The sequence below is a fragment of the Mobula hypostoma genome, chromosome 18, assembly GCF_963921235.1.
Source record: "Mobula hypostoma chromosome 18, sMobHyp1.1, whole genome shotgun sequence".
Taxonomy (NCBI): domain Eukaryota; kingdom Metazoa; phylum Chordata; class Chondrichthyes; order Myliobatiformes; family Myliobatidae; genus Mobula; species Mobula hypostoma.
The window spans coordinates 57,579,710-57,607,667 of record NC_086114.1 but is presented as its reverse complement, the minus strand read 5'-3'; the positions used below and the strand labels follow the sequence as shown (position 1 = coordinate 57,607,667).

The 27,958-nt window shown below is 42.3% G+C and overlaps 1 protein-coding gene across 2 annotated transcripts in view; it reads left to right on the top strand.

Moving 5' to 3' along the window:
• Positions 1-616: 616 nt before the first annotated feature.
• idh3a (isocitrate dehydrogenase (NAD(+)) 3 catalytic subunit alpha) overlaps positions 617-27,958 on the top strand; it is a 39,647-nt gene continuing 12,305 nt past the window's right edge. For both annotated transcript variants that reach the window (XM_063070944.1, XM_063070943.1), the window contains exons 1-8: positions 617-721; positions 1,810-1,869; positions 5,127-5,210; positions 10,185-10,299; positions 18,610-18,797; positions 21,077-21,210; positions 25,519-25,621; positions 26,475-26,539. In XM_063070944.1, the coding sequence (XP_062927014.1) occupies positions 695-721; positions 1,810-1,869; positions 5,127-5,210; positions 10,185-10,299; positions 18,610-18,797; positions 21,077-21,210; positions 25,519-25,621; positions 26,475-26,539 (776 nt within the window). In that variant the 5' untranslated portion in view covers positions 617-694. The remainder of the gene's footprint in view (positions 722-1,809; positions 1,870-5,126; positions 5,211-10,184; positions 10,300-18,609; positions 18,798-21,076; positions 21,211-25,518; positions 25,622-26,474; positions 26,540-27,958) is intronic.

Genomic DNA, 27,958 nt, shown 5'->3' with positions numbered 1-27,958 from the left:
TGGACCCTGAAGCGGGACCAATCCAGGACTTTCCGATCGAGGCACACTGCGGCCAGTAGTCTGAAGCTGCTTCGGACCCTGAATCAGAAACTGCACGAGGTGCCAATGACAACTGGCGCATTAGAGTGGATTTAGCTTGCCCGGATAACCCGAGTCCTGATAAAAGCGACCCGATGAATTCTTGCGCCTGGTCGCTCAGCGGCCTCTCCTGGTTATCAGACCGGCGGGGGGGGTCAGAGAATTCCGATGGATCGTATCCTGGTACCACGGTCGATTGGGGGTGGGACTTTCCAACTGCGGGTATCTGATTGACAGGGTTCTCGTCCTATGGCAGAATGACAACATTGGGTGCGCTGATTTACCAGATCCAACGCGTGATTGCGGGGATGACCTATGCAATGGACGTCGCCCGAACCTGGTATCTCCCTCTCTTGACGGGTCGGGTTTGGGCTGCCCGGAGCCTGTGATTGACATGGAGCAGTTGGAATGAAGAGGGGAGGGGGAGGAGGAGGAGGAGGAGGAGGATGAAAACTGCGGCATACCTGAGTGTATGATTGGTACGGGCTGGTTCCTATGGTGACAGGATGGGGCGGGACTCCAGCAGAGCGGGGCCAGTGATTGGTAGTGGCCGGGTCCTATGGTGACTGAGAGAGGGGAATCACGGAGCTGCTGGTTCGAGTAGTGCAGCGCGAAGATGGCGGCTGGCTTGTGGAGGAGCACGGTGAGGGGGACTGAGGCGATGGAGTCCGGGCTCGGTGCCTGGGGCTGGAGCTTTCTCGTACCTTGGCATCCGTTATGGAGCACCCTGAGAGGCGAGGCCGCAACATGTTTGCTGCTGACGCCTGGATGCTCGAGCCACATGGACGCGGAGCGGGCGGAAGAGGAGCCGCCGACGTGGGCGGGCATTTGGCATCGGGCCAGGGTTGATCAGCCGGAGGGTCATTTAAAGGGTAGTAGGTTCTGGGTACACGTGGGGATGGCGTGGGGAATGGTGTCCCTCCCGACTCACTATGAGATGTTTGTCGTGTTCCCAAGTGGGCATGGACTGGATGGAGCTGGATACTGGAGGGCAGGGTCTAGTTGCTCAGGCCCTGAACTGTGGACAGGTCAATGAAGTATGTGGATAGGAAGGGCAGTGAGGGTAATTAAGGAGGAGGAGGAGGAGCTGATGGAAGGGGAGAGAGCTGCCATCCTTGGGTGTGGGGGAAGATCTTGGGAACCTATAGCGTGGGTGTGTTGGGGTGTCTAGGGCATTAAGATGCTGAGGCTCTAAGGGTGATGGGACCCTGGAATGGTTGGTTTGGGTAGAGCAGGTGTGGGGTGACAGAAGGAGGCTAAGAAGGCAAGGTGAAGGACCTTGTGCCACAGATTATGGTTGCTACAGCATTTTACATTGTTATCCTGTAGTTCCATGAATTGGATTCAGTAATGTTATTGGCTGCTGAACTTTGTGTTCTCCCTGTGGCTGTAGCTTTCCCCTAGTGCTTCAGTTTTCTCTATGCCCCAGTAGGTTAATTGACAACTGTGAATTGTTCCTCTCTTTTGTGGACAGTGGATGGGAAGTTGATGACTATGTCAGAAAGTATAGGTCATGGTAATAAGTGGGGTAATGGGAATGCTTTGGTAGCTAGCAGATTTGATGGGCCACATTAACTCTATCGTGAAAGATATATAACAAGATGGGGTGTAATAAGTGCAAGCTGAGCCTGGGGTTGAAGGAATGTCTAGAGTGAGATGGGGGAATTCGGGGGTGATGAGTTAGCTGAGCCAGATGAAATTGCAGTGGCATTTCTCTGTTTTGTCTTTCAGGTTTCCCGTGTAATGGGAGCAGTAAAGAGTCACCAACCAGTCGCCAGGACCTTGTCTGATGTTAGTATTTCAGCCTTTCTCAGGGTCGCTGTGACCTTTGCCTAAATGTGCTTATGATTCTGTTGATCTGACTGTGTTGTGTGAGATATTCTCTTTAATGCTGTTTATTCATTATCATATAACCATAACTTTATATTAATGCACAGCATGGTCCAGGTTATGCTGTGCCTAGTGTGCATAATAGAAAGACAATTCAAGTGTTTCAGAACACTGCAGCATTTTGTCCCACATGTACATTCATTGGAGAAAATGAAAATCAATTATTTCCTGCATATGGTTTTAATGTTCTCATGAAGGGTTTCTGACTTAAAACATTTTGACTATTTACTTTTAAATTTATTTCTTATTATGCTGCCTAAGCTGCTGAATGTTGTTGGCATTTTCTGTTTCTGCATGCTGAGCGTTGTGTTTATATTTGTTCTTTGAATCAGTGTCCTTGAGAAGGTGCATATGTGTCGGAAAGTTATTAAAGGAAACTAACATCCAACAATCTGGTATTTCTAGGTCTGCGATCACATCTGAAGAACTATAGTGAAGTCAAGAAGCACTTCTTAAGGGTGTTGAGGCTTAGAAATCTTTACTAACAGTCAATTCTTAAGTTTAATCTCAGATCGAAGGTGGGGATGCGTCTATACCAAAGGAGGTGTAAGGTGTTCCTTCCCTCCACGTTCTTTCACCCTTGGGCAAGGTGTAGCAGCACCTGCTTAGCCCCCTGATCAGGGTCGAGTGAAGCCATGGGAGCAGGTGGCGGACTGTCATATGAGCAACTGGCGTATATCACAGGTCCTCATTATGCAACCACTGACACTAGGCAGACAATCTCTGAAGAGTACTGATAATGGCTAGAGTCACCCCTCTTGTAAAGACACTGCCCAGAAGAAAGCAATGGCAAACCATTTCTGTAGAAAAATTTGCCCACAACAATCATGGTCAAAACCATGATCACCCATCACCCATCACCCAAAGGTTATTCTTTGTATTAATGCACAGCGTGGTCTAGGCTCCTCTGTGCCTTGTATGGATAATAGAAAGACAATTCAAGTGTTTCAGAATACTGCAGCATTTTGTCTTGCGTGTATATTTGTTGCAGAAAATGAAAATCAATGATTTCCAGCATCAAAGAAATAACTTCTTCTGGTACCCAGAACTGCTGTCAGGGTGTGGTCAAACAATGGAAAAGCTGAAGATCATAAGGCCAGAAGATGTGGGAGCAGAATTAGCTGTTTGGCCCATTGAGTCTGATCCAACATGCTAACATGGGTGATTTTCTTTTTCAATCCCATCCTCCTGTCTTCTCCCTGTAACCCTTCACCTCCTTACCAATTAAGAACCTATCAGTTCTGCCTTAAATACACCTGTGGCAATAAATTCTACAGATTTACCAACTTCAGGCTGAAGAAATTCCTCCAGATTTCAGTTCTAAAGTGATGACCCCTTATTCTGAAGCTGTGCCCATGGATCCTAGACTTTTCCACTGATGGAAATATCCTCTCCATGTCCACTCTATTTCAGGTCTTTCAGTAACAGCAAGATACTGAAAATCTGAAGTAAAAACATAAATACGACAAGTCAGGCAGTCCCTGAAGGGAGAGAAGCAGTTAATTAATGACCAGCTGCTCAGGCCAGTGGTTTAGTAAGCCCGTAGAGCCTGTACACACAATCAGAGCATGTGAGCTCGGGTTCCAGCTGTGTTGTCTTCATACTGGAACCCTGCTAATCCTAGTTGCCCTGAAATTGTGTTAAATCTTTAGCAAAACCACACAGTCTATCTTGTGGACTTTCTTTCCTCAAATAAAGGAAATATATCCTTGGAGCTGAATCCTCATTGAACTGTTAAATTGAATTCTGGGATTTGGGGATTGTCTGGGAGGAGTGGAGGAAAGAAGATTGAGTGACATGGCCCTGTCCTTTATGTAGCTTGAAAGAATGAGATGGAATCTTATTTAAATATGCAAGATTTTTGAGAGGGCTTGACAAGCTAGGTACAAAATGCAGATTTCACATGGTGTGGGTCATGGACTAGAGGGCATTGTGTCATAAAGAGATCGCCAATGAGATGTGGCAAAATTTCTTCATTTGTGTTGTGCATCTTTGAAATTCTCCACCCCAAAGTTATGTGAATGTTTAGTCATTTAAAGTATTCAAGAATAAGTTTTTTTTTTGGAATACAGTTGGAGTTGGGTGTTATTGAAAATTCAGCAGAAAATTGGAGGAATAACCAAAGACTACAAACCACAAGATTGAAGTACAGAGCTTGCTTAATATGATACGTGTTTCTTATGCTTTCACAGTCAGAGGAAATTTATCTTTTTTTAAAAAAGCGAAGATATTGAACAAATAGTAAACTGAATTTTGGATAAAAAGTATTTACAACTTTCTGGTACTTGAAGCACTTCTTATTAAATATTGATTATGGGTTGGGAAAGAAAGGGTGTTCAACTCCAGCATTATTAGTTAATTTACCATCTGAAATAGTAATGGTTGTGTTAGATAGATGTCCAAATAAATTGGCTACCTCACGTATAATATATCTCTAAATAGTGGTGAGGTCTCCCTAATGCAAACATATTAGAATAAGGGAGGCATCCTTTTTTGAAATAGTAATTGTGTCTAATTGAGTTTTCTTGCTCTCAAACCAGATTTTTAAAGCAGTGGGAAAATGACACTTTGAGCATAAATGCCTCGTTTGTAATTTCTACATTGAATAGTTTCTAGTAAAGAAATATAATGAACATTCTGGATAATTGTGATGTCCATGGGAAGTCTCACTATTGAAATTGCAGTACTTGTCTCTGCATTAATGTACTGTGCTAGCAAACAACTTGGCAGATTGTTAACCTATGTTGTGAAATAAAAATATGTAGTTATGAAATCATGAGGCACGGGTAGGCTAAAAATAACTGACAAATTACAAATGCTTCGCATGCAGTTGCTTCATGTCCTTTTGTGTTTCCATCTTTGACACTGTATGTAAACTGCTAAAAATATGTTGCCATTTAGACATCTTACAACAGTTAACAATTCCAGATACAAAACTAATTTGCATTTGTTTCCAGCATCAACTGTACACGCATAGGAGAAAAAGATGCAGGATTATAAACAATATATATTTTGCAGTAACTAGGTCACCAGTGTTAGGTAAAATGACTGTAGAAACCAGTTTTGTAAATGTAATCCCACTTTTAAAATACCCTAAACAAAATTTATAAGATTCAATGTTCTTGGGACTTGTTTAAACTATTAATTTATTGTTTCAGATACGAACTGTAACCTTAATCCCAGGTGATGGCATTGGCCCAGAGATATCTGATGCTGTAGTGAAGATTTTTGATGCTGCTGAGGTAAATGCTTTTCACTTTTTTGCTTATTTAATTGAAAGTGTAGTTATTAAATCTATTTAATTGAATAAATATTCAGAACTAATGTAAATGGGTGGTTGATGATCAGCATAGAATTGGTGGCTGAAGGGCCTGTATTCATGGTTTCTGGAGAACTCTGACCAGCTTTCAAATGGCTGTTCAGGTTTTTGTTAGGCATTTGAACAGCACAGTGGTAGGCAGTGCCTCCCAATGTGTGAACTTGTCAAAAAAAAAACCTGTTTTATCATAAACTGCTTGCTAACCTATCTAAAAGTTAAGTAAACATGCCACGGCTCCCATGTAATGAAGCCACAACACTTTAACTGCTTGTTGAGCTTTGTCAGTCTTTACAGCTGAATGTGAGGGGGAACTCCAGGGCACAAGACTTCCCTAAAACACTCTTTGATGCAAGACAAATTCTCCAATTTCACTTTATTTTTGGCACCTGGTAACCTGATTTGAGGGTTTTTTTTCCATGTTTATCCTAAAGCTTTTGGTATGCTGGCCTTTATTAATCAGAGCATTGAGTATAGGAGTTGGGATGTAATGTTGAAATTGTATAAGGCAATGGTAAGGCCAAATATAGAGTATTGTGTACAGTTCTGGTCACCGAATTATAGGAAAGATGTCAATAAAATTGATAGAGTACAGAGGAGATGTACTAGAATGTTGCCTGGGTTTCATCTCCTAAGTTACAGAGAAAGGTTGAACAAGTTGGGTCTTTATTCTTTGGAGTGTAGAAGGTTGAGGGGGGACTTGATAGAGGTATTTAAAATTATGAGGGGGATAGATAGAGTTGACGTGGATAGGCTTTTTCCATGGAGAGTGGGGGAGATTCAAACAAGAGGACATGAGTTGAGAATTAAAGGGCAAAAGTTTAGGGGTAACATGAGGGGGAACTTCTTTACTCAGAGAGTGGTAGCTGTGTGGAATGAGCTTCCAGCAGAAGTGGTTGAGGCAGGTTCGATGTTGTCATTTAAAGTTAAATTGGATAGATATACGGACAGGAAAGGAATGGAGGGTTATGGGCTGAGTGCAGATTGGTGGGACTAGGTGAGAGTAAGAGTTCGGCATGGACTAGAAGGGCCAAGATGGCCTGTTTCCGTGCTGTAATTGTTATATGGTTATAAATCTGGCAAAGACTATACAACCACATCTAACCTCCACTATATTCAAATTCTACAGACTAGCTAATGTCTGTAATGCTTGATTTCTTTCTTGGAGTAGGGTTACAATTCTTTTTAAAAATTAATACATTAAGTTGGTGTACATTTTAATGGGAACAATATGGATAGATGCATTGTTTGCAGCTCTTCAAATAACCAGATACTGAATTCAAACATTGTTTTCACTTTATTAATGAAATGTGATCATTGCTGGCAAAACCATTAGAACATGGCAGTGTAGCAGTATAGGAACAGGCCTTTCAGCCTGCAATGTGTCAAACTAAATAAGTAATCAAATGCCAACATACACTAATCACTTATGCTACACAAATCCATACCTGTCCATTTCCTACACATTCATATCTTGAATCCTTATTTTATTTGCCTCCACCACCACCCTGGGCAGCACATTTCAGGCATCCCCCACTGTACAAAAATAAAAAAGTTCCATGCATCTCTTTTGAACTTGGATGCATGGCATTTGGTAGTTGTCATTTCATCCCTGTGGATAAAAAGGTCTGTCCATCTACTCTATCTATGCCTCTCATAATCTCGTAGAACTATCCTTAGCCTCCACTGTCCCAGAGAAAATAGGGGTCCAATCTCTATATAACACAATACTCCAGGTGCAGTCTAACTAGAGTTTTATAAAGCTTGTTCTTGAAATTCCTTGACCAATAAAGGCAAGCATGCATATGCCATTTTTACCACTTTATCAACCTGAGTAGCCACTTTCAGTGAGCTATGGACTTGGACCCCAAGCTCCCCCTGTACATCGCTTTACATTTGATCTCTCAAAGTGCAAAACTTTGTATTTGGCTGGGTCAAATTCCATCTGTTTTCCTGCTGCCGATATCTGCAACTTACCTCTATCCTGCTGTATCCTTTGATCTGCAATATGCAAAACATTGTTGTGAATTTACTAATCCACTTATCCACGTTTTCATCCATGCAATTTATATGCATAACAAACAGTAGCAGTCCCGGTACAGATCCCTGCAGAACACCAAAGGTCACAGACCTCCAGACAGAATAAGTCCCATCAGCTACTCCTGTATTCTATGGGCAAGCTAATTCTGAATCCAAGCAACAAATTCATTGTAGATCTCATATATCTTAATCTTCTGGTTGAGGGACCTTGTCAACCATCTTGTTTAAACTCATGTGGTCAACAAGACAACTCTACTCTTGTCAGTCACCTTCATATCCTTCTCGAAAAACTCAATCAAGTTAGTAAGACACAACTTGCCCGTGACAAAGTTATGCTGCTAATCCTTAATTAGCCACTGTTTTCCAAATGTTTATAAATCCTATCCCCAAGAATCCCTTCCAGTAATGTCCATACACTGGAATGGGACTTACTGGTCAATAGTTTCCAGGGTTATCCTGATTTCCATTCTTGAATACAGTTATCCCCCGAGTTACGAACGTTGGACTTACAGACAACTCGTACTTACGAACGGACTGCCATAAAGCCTATTATATTAAAAACACGTCGGCTCGAGGAAGGAGAACGCTGTCCGCCATTTTAAGTCAGATCATGTTGCCGTTAACACTGTGTTGAGTGTGTAACTTTGTATTTGGCTTAAATTGTTCTTAGCAAGAATCACCCTGACCCCCCCCCCCTTTCCAGTCAGCACTGCCCCCCACTTGTCCCATTTAACCTGTCTCAGTGCCGGTGGACTTTAGCACCCGGGGGAGCTCAGGACCCACCGCCGAATCCACAGTGTTTCTGTTCTGTTGACGGACACGGTAAACGAGTTAAAATTATGGATCAATAATTCCCATCTCGTGTTTATTTCACTCTGTGATGAAGAATTTGTTGCGAGTAGGGATTGGTTCGGACGTTTCAAAGTGAGGGCAAATTTACATAATATTGAAGTGCAAGGTGAAGCAGTGAGTTCTGATGTATGTGCTGCGAGTGATTTTCCTGAAACGTTGAAAAAAAAATTGAGGAGGGAGGTTATTTGCCAGACCAAATATTTGATGTATACGAGACTGGCTTATGCCCGAAAGGGCCTACATTTCGAAAGAGGAACGAAGTGCACCAGGGCATAAGGCATCGAAGGATAGGCTAACCTGTTCCAACTTGCGTACAAATCCGACTTAAAGACAGACTTGGGAATGGAACTCATTCCTAACCTGGGGACTGCCTGTAAATCAAATTTACTTTCTCACCTTCTGAGATCTTGCCTGTGGCAAGGGAGAACATGAAGATCTTGGCCAAGGTCCAGCAATCTCATCTCTTGCCTCTCTCAATAACCTAGGGTATATTTCTTCAGGCCCTGGGGCTTGTTCACCTTAATGTTTTGACCCAACATTACCTATCTTTATTTCAAAATAATTAATATGCTCCACACTGATCTCACTATCCTCCATGACCTCCTCTTTGATAAATACTGATACAAAGTACTGATTTAGGGCCACGCCCACATCCTCTGCCTCTAAGCAAATGTTCCACATAACGCCTGCTGCGTTCACCAGCAACTTTGATGTGTGTTGTTCCCTGCTTTATCTTTGATTGGTCCTTCCTGCTCCCTTGTTATCCTCTTGTTCTTGATGTATGTATAGAGAGGCTGGAGGTTCTCTTTAATCCTACTTTCCAAGTACTTTTAATGGACCCTCCTGGCTCTCCTAATTCTTTTCTGCAGTTCTTTGCTGGCTTTCTTATAATCCTCAAGAGCCCTGTTTGATCTTAGCTTTCTAAACTTTGCATACTTTTCCTTTCTCTTCTTGACTAAATTTGCTACCTCGCTTGACATTCAGGGTTCCTTTACCCTGTATTCCTCCTTCCTTCCTTCCTTCCTTATTGGAACATACCTGTCCTGTATTCTGTGCAGTTGGACTTCATACACCCTCCATGTGTCAGATGAGGACTTGCCAAAAAAAGCTCTTCCCGATTTCCCTAGTTCTTGCCCAATCCTCTCATAATTTGCCCTGCTCTTCTGAAAGCTTCATACTTGTGTTTATCTATAACTAGCTTCAAATTTAAGGAAATGTTATCACTGTTCCCTAATTGTTCTCCTGCTGAAAGGTCAATCACCTGGCCAGACTTATTACCTAACACCAGGTCCAATGTGGCCTGTTCTCTTGTTGAGCTGAATACATATTGATTTAAGAAACACTCCTGGATAAACCTAACAAACTTCTGCTTCTTCCTAACTTGCTTAATTGTCCTTGTGAAGATGTTGGTGATTAGCTCTCTTGAACTACTGCAGACGTTCCAGTGTAACTGTTTCCATAACTGAAGAAGTTGGTCATCTAGTGACAGGTCTGATATTGGTGTAAATAGGGAAAGTGGAATCATCCGAAATTGCAGAAAGATCAGGTAATAAGCTTGAGCTGATGTGGAAGAACATGCTTGACCCACAAATGCCAGGCAACTGTACTACCATTGCCAGATCTCCAGTGTTAACATACTGGTGTGTTTCTTCTATTGCCTTTTGCATGCAGTGTCGTGTTTAATGGTTTTGCTTTAAGGGATAAGTCTGTAACCCTCCATTTTGTGTTTCCTCATCTACCTTTTCATATTATGTATGTGCTTTATTTCAAACATTTTATTTCACAAGTTCTGAGTGTTAACTGCTTCCATCTCCACTGATACTGCTTAACCTCTTCAGTGCTTCCAGTATTTTGTTCTAGTTTTTGTTGTGTGTGGTTCAAGCAGATAATGAAATTTGCTTCCTTCAGTGTAAGCACATGAATTGGGGTGCAGTGGGAGAACTGAAGAGCAATTAAAGTTGTAACTACAAAATGAAAGTAATTTTCTCAAACTCCTTGCATTTTGAAGGCTCCCATTCGTTGGGAGGAGAGGACTGTGACGGCCATTCAAACATCAAGTGGAAAATGGATTATTCCTCCAGAAGCTAAAGAATCCATGGATGTAAACAAAATTGGATTGAAAGGTGCGTAGTAGGTGCTGGTGCGGAAACACCAGCGACTTGTGTCTCGTTTAAGTGAGAATTCCAGAAATTTGTCTCCAAAGATTCACTATGCGGTCAGAAGTAGTGAGTTCTGAGTCAAGGAGAGATACCAAGTCTGAGCAGACAACCGTCCATTTAATTCTAATCCTATTTCTTTTAAATACTGTTGTTATGTAGGACTAAACTAAAGCCCTGTGTGTTTCAGTGAGGGTATATAAAGATCCTGTGGCACTGTTTTTGCTAATTTTGATGAGGGGAATTACTTAAGGAATAAAATGATCATTATCTGGTTACTATGTGCTTATCCAGGAGTTCATAAATGCCCCTAATGTATCTGTCTCTACCATCACCCCAACAGCGTGTTCCATGTACTCACCACTCTGTAAAGAACTTACTTCTAGCATCCCCCGCCCTCCCCCCCCACCATACTTTCCTCCAAAAGCCTTAATGATGTCCCCTGGTATTAGCCATTTCCACCCTGGGGAAAATGTCTCTGATGATCCACTTGATTGAGCTATGCCTCGTTATCAACTTGTACACCTCTATCATGTCATCTCTTATCCTTTGCTCAAAAGGAAAAAGCCCTAGCTCACTCAACCTGTCCTCATAAGACACGTTCTCTAATCCAGGCAGCATCCTGGTAAATCATCTCTACACCCTCTCTAAAGCTCTACATTCTTCCTATAAAGTGACCAGAAATTAGCACAATAATCCAAATGTGGTCTAACCAGGGTATTATAGAGTTGCAGCATAACTCTATGGCTCTTAAACTCAATCCCCTGACTAATGAAGGCCAACAAGGCATGCTCCTTAACCACTGTATCAACTTGTGCAGCACCTTTGAGGGGATTTATGGATGGTGGGCCCTTGAATCCTTCTGTTCCTCCACACTGCCTTCAAATTAGACTTTACAAAGTGAATCGCTTCACTTGTGTGCTACTTTTGGGGGAAAACATCTGATGCACTTGCTGTAGTCCAACAGTGATTACAATTTTTAAAAAGTACATTAGTTAAAGCATTTTGGTTAGATCTTGAACTTTAAAATCTTGAACTCTAAAATGTAATTTCTGTTGTGGGAGAAGTAACCCTGGACTCTACTTTGATAGTTGAGTGTGTCCTTCATGTTTCATTTTATTGATGCTTTCCTGTACTCTGCAGCCTCCACCTTCATAAGAAAATTGGCAGGTCAGCTTTTTTATTGCATTCCTAAACTGTGGAACTGAATATCTAAAACTATAAGGATTGCAGACTCGATCAATACTTCTAAATACCAGCTCAAAATCTTTTAATACTTTTAACTAATCATTTTGTCTTCCATTTTTGTTTGCACTTTATCCCATTGAAAAGTACTTTGAATTACATTATTTATATGAAAAGTACTCTATAGATAATTATTTATGAATTACTAATTCAATTTATAAATTCATTGGATTCTCTTTAAGCTTGTTTGTAATTTAGGCATGGGCAAAATTTTTTTATAGAGTATTTCCATAGTATATTTAATAGGTTCCTGTTGTTTTTAAAATGATTGAGAAAGTTTGTGCAGATTGTTATAATAACTTCAGATTTATTATAATTGGAACTTGCTTGAATAAAGACTTGTTTTTCATAACTTCCTGTAGTATTAAATTGTTTTGAATTGTATTTCAAACTTTGGTTCTTAAAATCAGCATGATTTTATAAGGGCCAGAAATTGTCTTTTATTTTTCTCATCTACAGGCCTGGCCACTGTGGCTGTTTCTATCCTTGTTTATTCTGTTATATTGATTCAGCTTAGTAGTTAGTAGTATGATACCTCCTTAAGCAGGTGAGGCAGTCCATGCCTGAAAGATCAAGATGTGGATAAGATTTAAGTGTGGATAGATTGGTAGCAAGTAGAATCTTGCCATCTGCCAGATAATAATTGACTATAACTGTTTGAGCTCGATATTCAATGTTGTCGTTGTCATCATTGCCAAGTCACCCTTCATTAACATTACTGGGCATCACAATTAACGAGAAATTTAACTGGAATAACAATAACTGCTGTGGTGGCTACAGAGGCTGTGTATCCTGCATCAAGTGAGTTGATTTCTGATATTCCTAAACTTTTTTACCATATATAAGGCACAGTTCAGGAGTGTGATGAGATCACCTCCACTTGCCTGAACGAGTGCAGTTCCAGCTCTGAAGCTCAGAAACTCTGCATCATCCACGCCATACGAATCCTGTGACTTAGCACCCCAGTTTGGATTCTAATTATTACCTACACTACTTGCAAAATATACTGTAGTTACTCACCTGGCAAACTTACAGCCGCTGTTACCAAGGATAAGATCAAAGCTCAAAGTAAATTTATTAGTGAAGTACATGTATGTCACCATATATAATGCTGAGATTTGTTTTCTTGCGGGCATTCTCAGTAGAATCAGTGGAAGACCGCATCCAACAGAGTGGACGAACAACCAATGTTCACAGACAACAAGCTGCAAATACAAAAGAGAAAATAATAATAAATAAGCAATAAATATTTGAACATGAGATGAAGAGTCCTTGAAAGTGAGTGCATAGGGTGTGGAAACAGTTCAGTGATGGGACAAGTGAAGTTGAATGAAGTTATCCCTACTGGTTGAAGAGCCCAATGGTTGGGGATAATAACTGTTCCTGAATGTGGTAGTGAGTGCAGCGAGAAGAGAGCATGACCTGAGTGGTTAGGGTCTGTGATGGATTTCCTGTGACAGTGCTCTGTATCGATGTGCTCAATGGAGGGCAGGGCTTTACCCGGATGGACTGAGTTGTATCCACTGCTTTTTGTACGATCTTCGATTCAAGGGCATTGGTGTTTCCAAACCAGGCTGTGATGAAACCAGTTAATACACTCTCCACCACACATCTGTTGTAGTTGGTCAAAGTTGCAGATATGATGCCAAAACCTTGCAAACATTTAAGGAAGTAGAGGCACTGTCATACTTACTTCATAATTGCACTTGGGTGCTGCGTCTGCTGAAATGGTAACACTGAGGAATTTAAAGTTGCTGACCCTTCTCCACCTTTGATACCCAATGAGGACTGGCTCATAGACCTCTGGTTTTCTCTTCCTGAAGTCAATAATCAGCTCTTTGGTCTTGCTGACATTGAGAGGTTATTATTATCACACCACTCAGCCAGATCAGCAAGTACATTAGAAAATCAGCACCTCCAGGTTCTGAGTTGCATACCATTCTGCTTAGAAATATATCAAAAACCTATCATTCTCATTGGTTCTAAATCCTGGAAATCCTTATCCAATGGCAGTATGGAAGTCTCCAGAGGGAAGGTGATTCTGCACAAGGGCATTTAGAAAGGATAATATTCTGCCTTTAACTATTATTTGTTACGTACCCCGTAACTGGGTTGCCAAACCAGCGGAAATGGATCACTCAGTTGGAGTCTGGATTACTAGAACTAAGAAACTTTTATTAAAGAAACAAGCAACACAGTACTCTAATCAAAAGGATAATGAATGCAACAGTTCAGCAATGATAAACATACATGTACACAGAATTAAGAAAACAGAATCAATCAAGCTCTATCGTTGTCTAGGGGTAAATGACCAGTTTCAAAGTAACGCAAAGTTCAGTTCAAGTTAGTTCAGTTCAGTTTGCAGTAATCGCTGCCATGGCGATGGACAGTGGGGGGAAGGAGAGAGAGAGCAAAACGAATGAATATTCAAAACAACTTCCACACAGACCTTCGCAGTCAGCTTTCGGGCGAGTCCTTTGTGATGTCATCTGAGGTCACCGACCGTGACCCCTCCGTTTCCAGATACGAATCGTTTTCCTGCGGTGAACCTGGCACCCAGGCAAGGGTGGACACACACCAGGTTCCCGCCGATCGTGCCTTTCCACCCTGTGCATCTATGGCCCGGTACTTCCCACCGACTTGTGAGAGACGCACCGCTTCCAGGGTCTTGTTACCTCGGGTGTCGTGTGTGTCCTGCCTTTGCGAACCTGTCCCTTTTTATCCCCCTGCTGGAGTATCGCCTGTCCATCACTTCAAACAGTTCAGGGTTCAAAGGGGGAGCCGCTCTTGCCAGCTCTCCTTCCTTCATTAACATCTCCAAATGCTGCTCCATTGTTTTCCTTATCTCTGTCTCTCCTGAAGACAGGTGGCAGACCAACTGCTGATTCCACTGGTGCCAGCCCAGGCCAGCTACATCTTAATCTATGTGTATTCTTGTCACACTTCCCCCCTTTAAGGATTTTACCTGGGGTAAAAATTACAAACATGAATACATTATTTGGTACACACAAATATACATCTTTATCAGCTATTTGGCTAATACAGCGTGTTTGAAGTTGTCAACACCCGACAGACAGTCAGCCATCACATTTTCTGTTCCTTTTATATGTGTTATTAATAATCCCTTAGACCAGGCTCCAACTTAGCAAACTTCATAGTGGCCAAAAACACTGATGAATTGCAATCAATGCCTCTCATTTGGTTTTGTCCCGGACCACAATAACAAGGGTCGTCCCATTCCGACTTAGTTTTCTCTCGCAAGGGCTTAGTAGGAGGGGGAGGGGTAGTGACCGCAGAGTTATTGCAAAACTTCCTACAGTACCCCACCATCTCCAAGAGCCTTCTGAGGGCCCTCTTGTCTGTCAGGGTTCGGAGGTCAGCGATAGCCCGCATTTTAGCTTACATCGCTGCCAGCTGCCCCTGTGTCACCCCAATTCCCAGGTAAGTGACCTTCGTGTGGCCGAACTCATTTTTTTCAAGATTCACTATCAAGCTGGCTTCAGACAGCCGTATTACATCGCCAATACACACCTCTGTGTTCGTCAGCCCTTTAGTCACTGAATTACTCATTCTATATGGATGTTGCTCGCTAGGCTGACCTATTGTAACAAGCACCACCCAATGTCCCAGTTCTTTGCATCGCCTCGGGACAATCAAACACACGTGTGCGAGTCGTTTAATTACTTCTCCTAAAGAGTCGCTTTGTTCGGGGTTTAAGGGAGAGACCTTATCAGCAGAGCTGGCCAAAACAATAGCCTTCTCCCATCTGGTCGATACCATACTCATCTTTTCAAAATGGTTTTTTTTTCTCTTATCGGGGGACCCTAGCTTCATTGATTTCCGCGCTAACACCGACTAGGTTTGTTAACATATCAAAAGCCTGTGACCATCTCAGTTCGCGTCGGCCATAATCAATAACATCCTTCCTTCGGTGCAGCCGGTAAACCTCTTTCATGATTCTACCAACTGTTTTCTCCAGCACCGCAAAATGTCCACCGGGGGGTACCTTGTGGGCCAGGTTAAAAACCTCACCCCATAACTCTTTTGCACCACCCCCCCCATTCCTCATCTGCGGGTACGGTACTTGGTCTCCCTTTCTTCCTTAGCACTTCCTCCTCCACCAAAACCATCAGCCCCTCGTCTCGCTCCTGTGCCTGCACAAATTCTTTCCTGGCTAATGCTAAGTCTGTCTCAGCTCCCTCCCTACCTCTTGTTTCACTACACTCCTTCTTTTCACTTTCTACCCCCTTCTCGTACAAGGCTGGCAGAAACGTCTCAGCTAAATTTACTACCGCGGTCCAGTGATGAACCTGTGAGTCCATGGGTGGGGCCTCAATGCTGGCAGGCTGACCTGTCAATCTCACTGCTTCGAACACGATTCCCCCGGCGAGGTCATTACCGAGCAAGACTTCCACGCCTTTCATCGGTAATTCGGACCTCACCCCGATCGTGACTAGTCCAGAGACCAGGTTGCTTTGTAAGTGTACCTGGTGCAAAGGGACGGCTTCCGTCCCTTTTCCAATACCTTTGACCTTGACCTCCCCAGTCTGGGTCTCTGAGCGAAACTCTAATACACTCTTCAGTATCAGTGACTGCCACGCTCCTGTGTCTCCCCAGATCCGCACTGGAACTGGTTTTAACCCCTCCTTCACTGACACCAATCCGGCCGAGATAAACTTCTCGTGCCCTTCCTGAACTTTGGCAGACCTGTCCTGTCCTAGCGGTTCGTTTACCAGCTCGATACAGCCAGTCAAAATCACTGCTTTTCCTTTTCCCGTCTCCTTCTTTGGGGCAAAGCACCTGGACGCAAAGTGTCCGACTTTCCCGCAATTATAACAGACGACCCCAGGAGACTTCCTACCAGACTGCTCCCGGTCTACCTTATCCTTCTCACTATTCCCCGGCTTACTTTCTGACTTTTCTGGCGGACTCTCCCCGCCGTTCTGACTACCCTTCTGGTAGCCTTTACTCGGGGCAAACTTCATTTTATGCGTCAACGCATACTCATCCGCTAACTTAGCAGTTGCAGCTAACGTGGCTGCCTCTTTCTCATCTAGGTAGGGTCTCATACCCTCAGGGACACAACCTTTAAACTGCTCAATCAGGATCAGCTGTAGCAGTCTGTCATAATCCCCCTCTACCCCTTTCGAGGCGCACCAACGCTTACAATATGTCTGCATCTCACGGGCAAACTAAGTATGTGTGGTCCCACTGCTTCCTCGCATTCCAGAACCTCGGCCGGTATGCCTCCGGGACCAACTCATAAATCCTGAGGATGGCCTCTTTCACCACCTCATACCTCTGGGCATCTTCCGCGGACAAAGCTGAGTAAGCTTCTTGGACTTTCCCTTTCAGTACACTCTGAAGCAAAACAACCCACTTATTCCTCGGCCAGTCCTGACTTGTAGCAACTTTTTCGAAATGGAGAAAGTACCGATCCATGTCGGTATCGTCAAATGGGGGAACCAGCCTAACCTCCTGGGTCGCCCGGAACCCTCCACCTTGGTTCGGCACGGGCCCCTGCTCTGCCCTTATCCTTAACTTCTCCAGCTCGAATTCCCTTTCCCGCTGTTTCTCCAACTGCCTCTCTTCTCGCTCCAACTGCCTCTCTCTCTCGCCTTTCTAACTCTCTCTCCTCTTCTCGCTCCAACTGCCTTACCCGGAACTCGTGCTCGAGTCTCAGTTTTTCAAGCTGCACCTGTACCGCATCTCCAGCAGGTTTTTCAATACACACCACCTCCAGCTCGCCTTGGGGAAACACACCTTTAGATACATAGTGCTCTACGATAGCTCTGTGTATCTCCTCTCTCCTCATTGTCGACTTCCCCTTAGCAAGATTCAACCGTTTGGCCACAGCTACCAATTCCGATTTCCTGGCATCCTCTAATGCCTCCAAGGTCGGCGCCTTTATAATTTCCTCAGCCTCCATTTCTGCTGTTTGTCTTTTCTTTCTTTCGGGAATTTTGACCCAATCAATTTACTCCGTCCCAAATTTAGCGTTCAAAATCGCGGACGAGAACCCCACTTATGTTACGTATCCTGTAACTGGGTTGCCAAACCAGCGGAAATGGATCACTCAGTTGGAGTCTGGATTACTAGAACTAAGAAACTTTTATTAAAGAAACAAGCAACACAGTACTCTAATCAAAAGGATAATGAATGCAACAGTTCAGCAATGATAAACATACATGTACACAGAATTAAGAAAACAGAATCAATCAAGCTCTATCGTTGTCTAGGGGTAAATGACCAGTTTCAAAGTAACGCAAAGTTCAGTTCAAGTTAGTTCAGTTCAGTTTGCAGTAATCGCTGCCATGGCGATGGACAGTGGGGGGAAGGAGAGAGAGAGCAAAACGAATGAATATTCAAAACAACTTCCACACAGACCTTCGCAGTCAGCTTTCGGGCGAGTCCTTTGTGATGTCATCTGAGGTCACCGACCGTGACCCCTCCGTTTCCAGATACGAATCGTTTTCCTGCGGTGAACCTGGCACCCAGGCAAGGGTGGACACACACCAGGTTCCCGCCGATCGTGCCTTTCCACCCTGTGCGTCTATGGCCCGGTACTTCCCACCGACTTGTGAGAGACGCACCGCTTCCAGGGTCTTGTTACCTCGGGTGTCGTGTGTGTCCTGCCTTTGCGAACCTGTCCCTTTTTATCCCCCTGCTGGAGTATCGCCTGTCCATCACTTCAAACAGTTCAGGGTTCAAAGGGGGAGCCGCTCTTGCCAGCTCTCCTTCCTTCATTAACATCTCCAAATGCTGCTCCATTGTTTTCCTTATCTCTGTCTCTCCTGAAGACAGGTGGCAGACCAACTGCTGATTCCACTGGTGCCAGCCCAGGCCAGCTACATCTTAATCTATGTGTATTCTTGTCACATATTTAAGAAAAAAAACTAAAAGGAAGATGAGATAACATTTGTTATATTTTTAGAATATTTTGACATCTTCAATTTCTCTTGACCATGTGTAATTAATTACTATTGATATATTTTGCTGGGCAATATTTAATAGTCAGTTTTAAACTTGCAGGACCCTTGAAGACTCCGATTGCAGCGGGGCATCCTTCAATGAATTTGCTACTTCGTAAGACCTTTGACCTTTACGCAAATGTGCGCCCTTGCGTATCAATTGAAGGTTTTGAGACTCCATATAATAACGTGAATCTTGTTACGATTAGAGAGAACACAGAAGGTGAATATAGTGGCATAGAACATGTGGTAAGTTAGTTTTGGAATAATGTGATTTAGTTTTATCTTTGAGATGTGACTGATGCTATCTAGGAGGGCATATATTGTTTGTTTATTCTAATATACTGAGCTTACTGCTTGAATCACTACCACCTTTTAGCTAATTGCGCAACCACCCCATATATTGGAAATGTGAGACAGTGATTAAATGAGGATTAATGTGCGCACTAGGGAAGATTTGGAAGTAATGTGTTATAGCAACATTATTCTTTCCAGCCATTGAAATAATGGTTACAAAGAGAGGTGCAGCAGAAATTGAGTTTAAATGTATCTGTAGATATTATGCACGGCAGACATTTCAGAAGGGGTTGAGGGTAGATTCAAAGACCAACAGTGTGGATCGGTCAATCAAGTTGCTTTATTCTGGTTTATGCAATGCTTCAAATGTACCTGTGTATGTAAACAGTGAAATTATGTCTAAGTTTTCATTTGCCTTATAGGGGTTTTGGGGCTCGAATGTCCAGCTTCCCTCATATCGGCTCTCTATCAGCTAGTCAGTAGTGATCCCTGCCACATTTTCTCTCACTGGAAGAATCTGCAACAGCAATGCATTTAGAAGGTGTTGGGGCGATGACTGGGCTCGCTGTCTCAAATGAATTGAGCCTCGTCTGATATTTCAGGAGGATATAAAAGACCCTTCACTATATTTAGAATAATGCTGATAATTATCACTCACTTTCTGGCCAATGTTTAGCCTTCAATCAACCTTTATAAAATTGATTGGTGATTACCACGTTGTTTGCAGGAGCTTGGTGTGCGTGCATTTGCTATTTTTTTTAATAATGATTATACCTCAGAAGGGTATTGTGCCACAAAGTAAAAAGATATGAAGGATGCTATACAAATTTTAGCCTTCACATTCACATTTGGTAGGTTGCTGTCGAAACACTAAGGTTATCTATTCTTGCCTGTGCTTTGCCATTTAGACTTTGTGTTTACTTTTGGGTGAAATTCTGAACCACTAAATGAACAAGTAGCCAAACGTCCAAGGGGACTTGGAGGGGAGACAGTTTCAAAGGGAAACCTAACGCAATTGTTTTTTTTTGAGAAGAACAATATTTTTTTTAAAAAGAGCTGGCTTTGTCTTTCCACTGTTAATGTGGATTTACTTCTCACAGTAAATAAAAGCAGAGATGAATACTTTGATTGCAAAGTAAAGGTGACCCCTGCCCCCATGTAATGTCTGTTCTGGTGATAGAAAATTGCCCTTCAGAAATCATTCCCCAGAAATTTGAGATGTAGCACATTCAAGACAATGAACAAGGAACTTACTCTGTTCTCCAAGTGTCATGAGCTAATCCTCCTCCCTTGTAATGAGCATGGAAGTTTGTGAGTCACTGAGGTTGAGATAGTGTGGGGGCTGGAGATGTCAGTTGTGGTTCTTACTCTGATCAATCTTGCTTGTCGTCTCGTCCCTTTGACAGACTTCTTCATTACATAATCATTCTACATGTACTTCGTTGAATTGTGTGCTGAAGTATACTTGCAAATACCATAAGTGTGGCTTGGTAGAGCATCAGTTCACTGTGGTGTACCATGTCACTTAGAAGAAGGGGTGGGAAGAAGAAGAGGAGAGCACTGGATGAGTGCTGATTGTTTGTTACAGAAGTGGAGAGGAAATGGCTGTATCACCATTATGTTTGCCTAAAGATGACCATTAAAGATAAATGTGGCATCTCCACTGTTGTTTTGAATAGCAGGCTAGGTTACCAGTTTTGCATGTCTCAGCTCTGTATCCCTTCTGGAAGTACTGAAGAGAGTCTTGCATTCTCTAAGAATCGGTGGATATCAAATTTGGGTACAGAACAGTAAGTCATTGAATAGTGTGGTTGATAAATCAAGTAGGTCATATTCTCAGCTGTGCAGAAAACGCATCAGTTCTGGTCAATGCCAGCTGGACTGATTCTGGCAACACAGCCTATCGAGGCACCAGAAAGTAAAATGCTCCAGGGTATCATGTAATGTCCTTTCCAAATAATATGTGCCGGTAGGTGTAAGGAACAAATAGAATGGTGCTCTGGTTTAATGCTCAGTACAGTTCAGAAATATTTACAACTAATATTTACAATCCCTTCAAAAAAAAATTCAAAAATTGATGGGTAGATAGGAAATGGTTAAGATGAAGTTATTTCTGTTGCAGCTGTTATTTGGCTTCCAGAATTTATCCAGACTTATTGATCCAAAAAAAAACCTAATCTGATTAGTGAGCAGTTTGTAAACATTTTGTGTGACTTTTTGCCCTGTTGCAGATTGTCGATGGGGTGGTCCAGAGTATTAAACTGATCACAGAGGATGCCAGCAGGAGGATTGCAGAGTTTGCTTTTGAATATTCACGGAACAATAAGAGGAATACGGTCACAGCTGTGCACAAGGCAAACATCATGTAAGTGGAATGGAATGAGTTTTATTGCGAAGGAGGATGTGGGAGCTCCTTGTGTTTAATTTGCCATATAAAGTTGCAATGATTTGCTTACCTGACACTGTAGTAGATGATTGTGGATGAAAAGGGTTGAAGAAATCGTGAGCTTTTCTTGCCCGTGATGATGACCAGAGTGGCCACTGTACTCCACTTGGGTGAGAAACTCTTGTTGTGAAGCCCTCCTCCTTACTTAATGAGGAGGGATCTGTGCATATAAGCAGGCTCTATGGCCTGAAATGAGAGAGAGAGAGAGAGAGAGGTTTAAGATGGGGTAATGGTTATGGGATAAGTTGCCTTGAGATGGTGAGCTTGAGTGCTGATACAGAGGTGAAATTAGAAGGGTTTTTCTTTATTATTCAAGTTATGAGCTTTTCTGGCAAGACAGGAGATGGTGCTGAGCCAGCTTGAACCTTTACAATCTTATACTCCCACAATGCCTTTAGGATTCAGAGTTCCAGAGCTTGCAACTCGCAACAATGAAGGAACAGTGATAGATTCCCAAGTCAGTCTGTTTGGGGTGTTGGATAGAATACCAACAAGCAGGCAGTATTATTCTGGATGGCATTGAGCTTTATTGAGTGTTGTTATAAATGTGTTCATCTAGGCAAATGAGAAGTATTCCACCACATTTTGACATGCCTCTATGCGATGGGAGGATTTGGGGAGCAGGTGGTGACCTTCTCTCAGCAGGAAATTCAACCTCAAGCTTATTCTTGTAGCCACAGTATTGATATGGCTAGGCCAGTTGACCTCATCAGAGATGGCTCCAGGATGCTGATGCTGTGGATTCAGTAATGGTGATGTCACTGAATATTAAGGACAGGGCATGGGATTCTCTTAATTGGAACTGATTGTTGCTCAGTACTACTTGTTGAACTGATTTATGGTAATTTGTACATGTCTGCATGTGTCTTGGTTTTGCTGTATTCATGCAGGGATTGTTTCAATTGCTGATAAGTTTCAAATGGAATGGAGCAGTGTACAATCAGGGAACCAACATATTTCTGACATTATAGAAACATCATTGACATGAGGTTGATTGTGTTATGGACACTGTCCTAAGAAATTCTTGTAGTTGTGTTTTAGGGCTGGGATAATTGACCTCGGTAACGATGGCTTTCTTTCTTTGTTTTGGGATTGACAAGAAAATTCAGTACATATTGATCCCAGTTTAGAGAGGATTAGAAGGAGTTTTATGAACAGTGAGACATCTGAAAATGTCATATTTAAAGGAAGGGCAGATTAATAAGGAGAGCTTGGGATACCAGTGGAGGGGGTAGCTATAGCATGGGTGACTTTAATTCTAGATTCACAATGCTAGGATCTTTTGGGAAGCTTTGGTTTTGAGTTTGGGGTGGGACATCCTGTATGACAAATAGAACATAGTTACCAGTCTGGCAATCCAACCCAACATGTGTCAAGATTGAATGTACATACTCATGGACTGTTTAGACTCTGCAGGCAGTGAATGAGAGGGGCAGAAAGAGAACTTTTATGCTGAGAATGTGTGGCGGTCACATTAGGTCAGGAATTTGTTCGTAGATGTAGTCTGGTCCAACATCTTTTTAGGACCCAAGGGAAATTTAGACTCACAGGGAGAATATGTAAACTCCAGATGGCATCCAAGATTGTGTCAGTAGAGTTATGAGACAGCATTATCTGCTGTGCCACACACAGTGTTGCCCGAGGTGTTCCTAGAATCACCGTTGACTGGAAACTCCACTGAACCATATACATAATACTGTGATACAAGAACAAATCAAAAGCTCTCTGTTCAGTACTGAATAAGATGATTGGGACTGTAGATGTTGGCTACTCTTGCAATGTTAGTTCCTAAAAAATAATTTTCTAAACATGTGCTTCTTGGATGGGATTGGAAATGGTGGAAAAGTTGCCATTTAGCTATTTTCTTTGCCCTCCTTTTCAATACTAGATTAGGAAGGGATTTTGGGGGAAAACTCTTGTGAGTGAGATGCTTCTGCCCTGGATAATGCAACGATTTTTTTTTTGTGTTAATTGACTCTTGATTCCTTTGAGAGTTGAGGTTAGTTGCATGCTGCAAACTTTCCTCTCTTGTGCTCTTGTAGCTATGGTATTTGGGTAGCTCTCGTTGTTAAATTTCTGGTCATTAATAACAGCGGTAAGTTACTGGAACCTCCAATAGGACCACAACCTTGTCATGGTTTGAAGACTTGTTTGCCTCAGTGACCTAGAGATCTATACGGCTGGAGTCTGGGCCTTGTGTTTTGGCTGTTGGTAGGGTCACCCCAAACAGGTCAAAGATAGCAGATATCCCACCTCTCTCAGAAGTTCTGGGAGTTTCCCACATATTGATAGTGGCTCCCTGACGCCCGGAAATTATATACAATATCCCAGAAATCGATTTTTTTGAGAAAGAGAGGGAGAGCAAGTATCCTGATTGGTCTCTCTTTGTGCAAGAGTGGTCCCCAACCCAAGCGAGGAAACGATATGATTCGGCGCTATGAAACAATATGAGTCAGCTGCACCTTTCCTCATTCCCTGTCGCGCCCACTGTTGAACTTGAATGCATGCAAGGTCATTACCCACGCGTCATCCATGTCAGCGCAGGAAGAAGATCAACTCCTCGAGCTTGCAAATGACGGCGGTCTGAAAAGTGTGTTTGACATAACATCTCTGCCGACATTCTGGATCAAAGTCAATGCTAAATGTCCTGAGATACCCATGAAAGCACTGAAAACGTTGCTTCCATTTCCAACACCACTGCGAAGCGGAGTTTTCCGCAATGAATGCAATGAAAACTAAGTCGTGGAATAGACTGGACATAAGGAACCCCCTTCGAGTATCACTGTCTCCCATCACCCCTCAATGGCACCGTCTTGTTGCAGGAAAACAAGCCCAGGGCTCCCACTGATTCAGTGATTTTGGTGTGATGCAATGATTTTATATGTTCATACAAGGAAAATATGCGCTGTGTGTTTAATATCCAAACATTACTTAAAATATTATGATGCTATTGACTTATCACTATATTCATGCCAGGAAAATATGCTCTGTGTGTTTAATATTAAATTCGTTAAACCCTTTTAGAAACGAAATTGAGTGTATTAGCCACTTATAAGTGACTTATAGTTGACTTATCGCCTATATTCCAGTCGTGATTAACACCCCCCCCCCCCAGGTTGGCCGGTCCGCAAAAATATTGTCAGTGTTAAACCGGTCCGCGGTGCAAGGTGCAAAAAAGGTTGGGGATCCCTGCTAAGTAGACCTATCAGTTTTCTCTGTGGGCGGGCTTTATAGTCAACCTCAAAAATAATGACAGTGTTGCTCGCTGCACTGTTTGCAACAGTGACATTTCTATTGCCCGTGGTGGGTTAAAATGTAAAAGACATGTTGAGATGAGTTTAACAGGTGTCGTTCATTCATTAGCATAGCTAACGTTATTTAAACTAGCTGGCTGGCTGCTAAGGAGCTGCCCTATTAATGTCCTACGTGATGAGGCCAAACCCCCTGTAGACTTGCTTAAAGTTGTAATAGAATAAACATGATAATATAACATAAGTACATATTTTAATGTCACATTTTCTGCATATACCCAACTTGGTTTACAGATTAGACAAAATCACTAAACAAAGTATTACATACACCCTTGGAGGTCGACCCGGTGGTGGGGGGGGTGGTGTTGCTACCTCCCTGAAATGAGTTTTTGCAAGGTGGCATGTCTGAGATAGTGGCTAGACTGACTGATCCACCAGTTCTCCAGGTTTGGGAATTCAGCCTAGGGCTAACAACCCTAACTGGTAAAAAAAACTTACGGAAACAGCAATGAAGTATCCTCCTACATCTGTTTGCGATGGTATGAAGCGTTGGAGATGGATTGGGCACGTGAAGAGAAGAGGTTAAATCCATCAAGGTAGCATATAACTGGACCCTTGAAGGGTGGAGGAAATGCGGGAGACCAACAGAGATGGAGGACTTTCATTGCTGCCCTAATTGTCAGCGGCATAATGGCAATAATATGAGTGGAAATTAATTGTTTATAGAAGTGGTCAGCTCTTTTTTGTAGAGACAACATTATCTGTTGTGAAATAGAATTGTTTTACTAATTAAAGACTAAATGCCTATGCATTGAATGAATTTTAAAATGTATGTCATCATATTTAAGTTGTTTACCATTGACATCATATGTGTCTGGAGCTGATTATATGCATCATCAAAACAGTGGTCTTTATGTTCTGTGTGGGAGTCTGAAGCTTGCCAGCACTTGAACTCGTTTGTATGAATGTGTTGCAGGCGAATGTCGGATGGACTATTCCTGAGGAAATGCAGAGAAGTAGCAGAAAACTTTAAAGATATCAAGTTCAATGAAATGTATTTGGATACAGTTTGTCTTAATGTAAGTATTGTGATTATGAGATTGACTTTTTTGGCTTAATAAAAATGAAACCCATTGAGCAGAATTACATTTAAAGTCTGTTCCTTTCCTTGGCCTGGTAGAGCAGGCTGGTAGCGTAGCGATTAGCATAATGCTATTGCATTGGCAGCGAATGGGGTTCAATTCCCTCTGCTGTCTGTAAAAGTATTTGTACGTTCTCCTGGTGACTACATTGTGGAAGTCAAATCCGGATAAAGTCACTCATAGCCATGTAAGTACAAGCACTTTATTCAAAGCTCCCGGAGCTTGCTCAGTTAGTCACTCAAACAGGAACAGTCTGTGACTGTTCCTATCCGGTCCACCAACTAACTCACAATTCCCCTTACAAAATGGATATAGTCGTTCAGATACCCCCACACATACCAAGCTGGAGTCAGACCTATTGCTTGACAGTACTGAGAGACAAATTACAGAATGGGTATAATGACCTCATACACAGAACAGGCTGGTCTTATCTCTGCGCATGACTGCACAAGGACAAGGACCCTGAAACATTAACTGGCTAACTTTGAGAAGAAATAATGCTCAGCAATGAAAAGCACATCTGTTGATCATCAATGGTTTCTTTCAGAGAAAACAGCCTGCTATGTTCAACCGACCGTGTTAACCCTTTACATACTTTATCAGCATGGGTTTCTTCTGGGTGCTCTGGTTTTCTCATATATCAAAGACATGAGTTAATCTAAATAAGTTGTGGGCATGCTGTGCTGGAATCAGAAGTGTTGGTCATTGTTGCAAATTACATACTTCATTGTGTATGTTTTGTTGCAGAGTGACAAATAAAGCTAATTTATCTTTTTTTTTCCTTTGTTAGATGGTGCAGGACCCGTCACAATTTGATGTGCTTGTAATGCCAAACCTCTATGGTGACATCTTAAGGTTGGTAATTTTAGATTGAATGACTGGATACAACCTTTCTACAAAGTGTTTGCATGCTTTTCCTCTTGTCATTCTCCAAGAGTCATTGGGGCTGGCAATGTTGTTTTTAAACATGGTCAACATGGTAGTCAAGTCTGTTTGTGTGTGAAAAAAAAATGCTGTAAAACTGAGAAAATAGGGATTACAAATTATAAGATGACTGGTAACAAGTGTTCTGTGATACAGTGATAAGACAGAGATGTGGCAAATACAGACAGGGAAGATTGGTCAGACTGGTTTGTGTTGCGAAAGAAGAGACTGAAACTTGAAAAATTCTGGTGGGGTTATAATTTGTCCAATCAAAGTTGAGTTGTTCCTTGTTGACGCGATGAAGGCGTCTCTATTGGAAACAGACTGGAAATGAAAGTAGCAATTCGCAGGAATCTGCTGGGGAATACATGAAAGTCTCACCAATATAGTGGAGAATACATCATTGAAAGCAGGAAAGGTAAGTGATCCGCTTCATCTGAAGTTTTTTTTGGAGTGTGATTACCAATGTTGTATTACAGCAATAAAGGGAAAATTAGCATGGAGTGCATTGTGTAAGTGCCCACAAATTCAATCGTACAACAAGATCCTGAGAGCAACACAGATTCAGTAGGTTATACTGTTACCTGTAATCAAAGTCAGTGTTTCTGGAGGGAAAGGAAAAGGACGACAGCTAAGTTAGAGTCCATCTAATGATCTTGGTGGCAGGAAATCCTATAGGAAGCACTAATGTAGAAAGTAGAATCTTCCAAATACATGCACAGAGAAGGAAAGATTTAAAGATGAGCTTTATTTGTCACATTATTTAGAAACATACAGTGAAATGCATTGTTCACATCAACAACTAACAGACCCGAAGATGTGCTGGGGCCAACCCCACAAGCATCACCTTGTTTCTGGCACCAGAAAAGCATGCCTACAATTTACTAATCCTAACCTGTATGTATGCCTTTTGGAATGTGGGAGGAAACCCAATCGGTCATGGGGAGAATATACAAACCTTTTTCAGTCAACAGCAGGAATTGAATCCAATCTTCCAATTGCTGGCTCTGTTTAGTATTACGTGGAACTCTACACGATACTGCGCTGCCTTGTTCTTGGCACAAGTATAGTCAACGGGTTTATTAGTCACTGACCTAGTCTCAGGAGGTGCGCGTCAGACGTGGCTCCTTAAGGAGAGACAAGAATGGAATTTGACTGCAAAATTGATTAGATTTTCCAGCTTAAAGAAGACAAGAACAACACAATTATTATCATCAGTGAATCAGGAACATAATAGAGAAATGGCATGGAGTGGGTTGCAGGTGAAGCCAGTAACTAAGAGTGTTTAAATATTCATGTTTTGAGGTGTTATGTAGGTGCTCTATTTACACCTACTTGTTTTTCTGACTG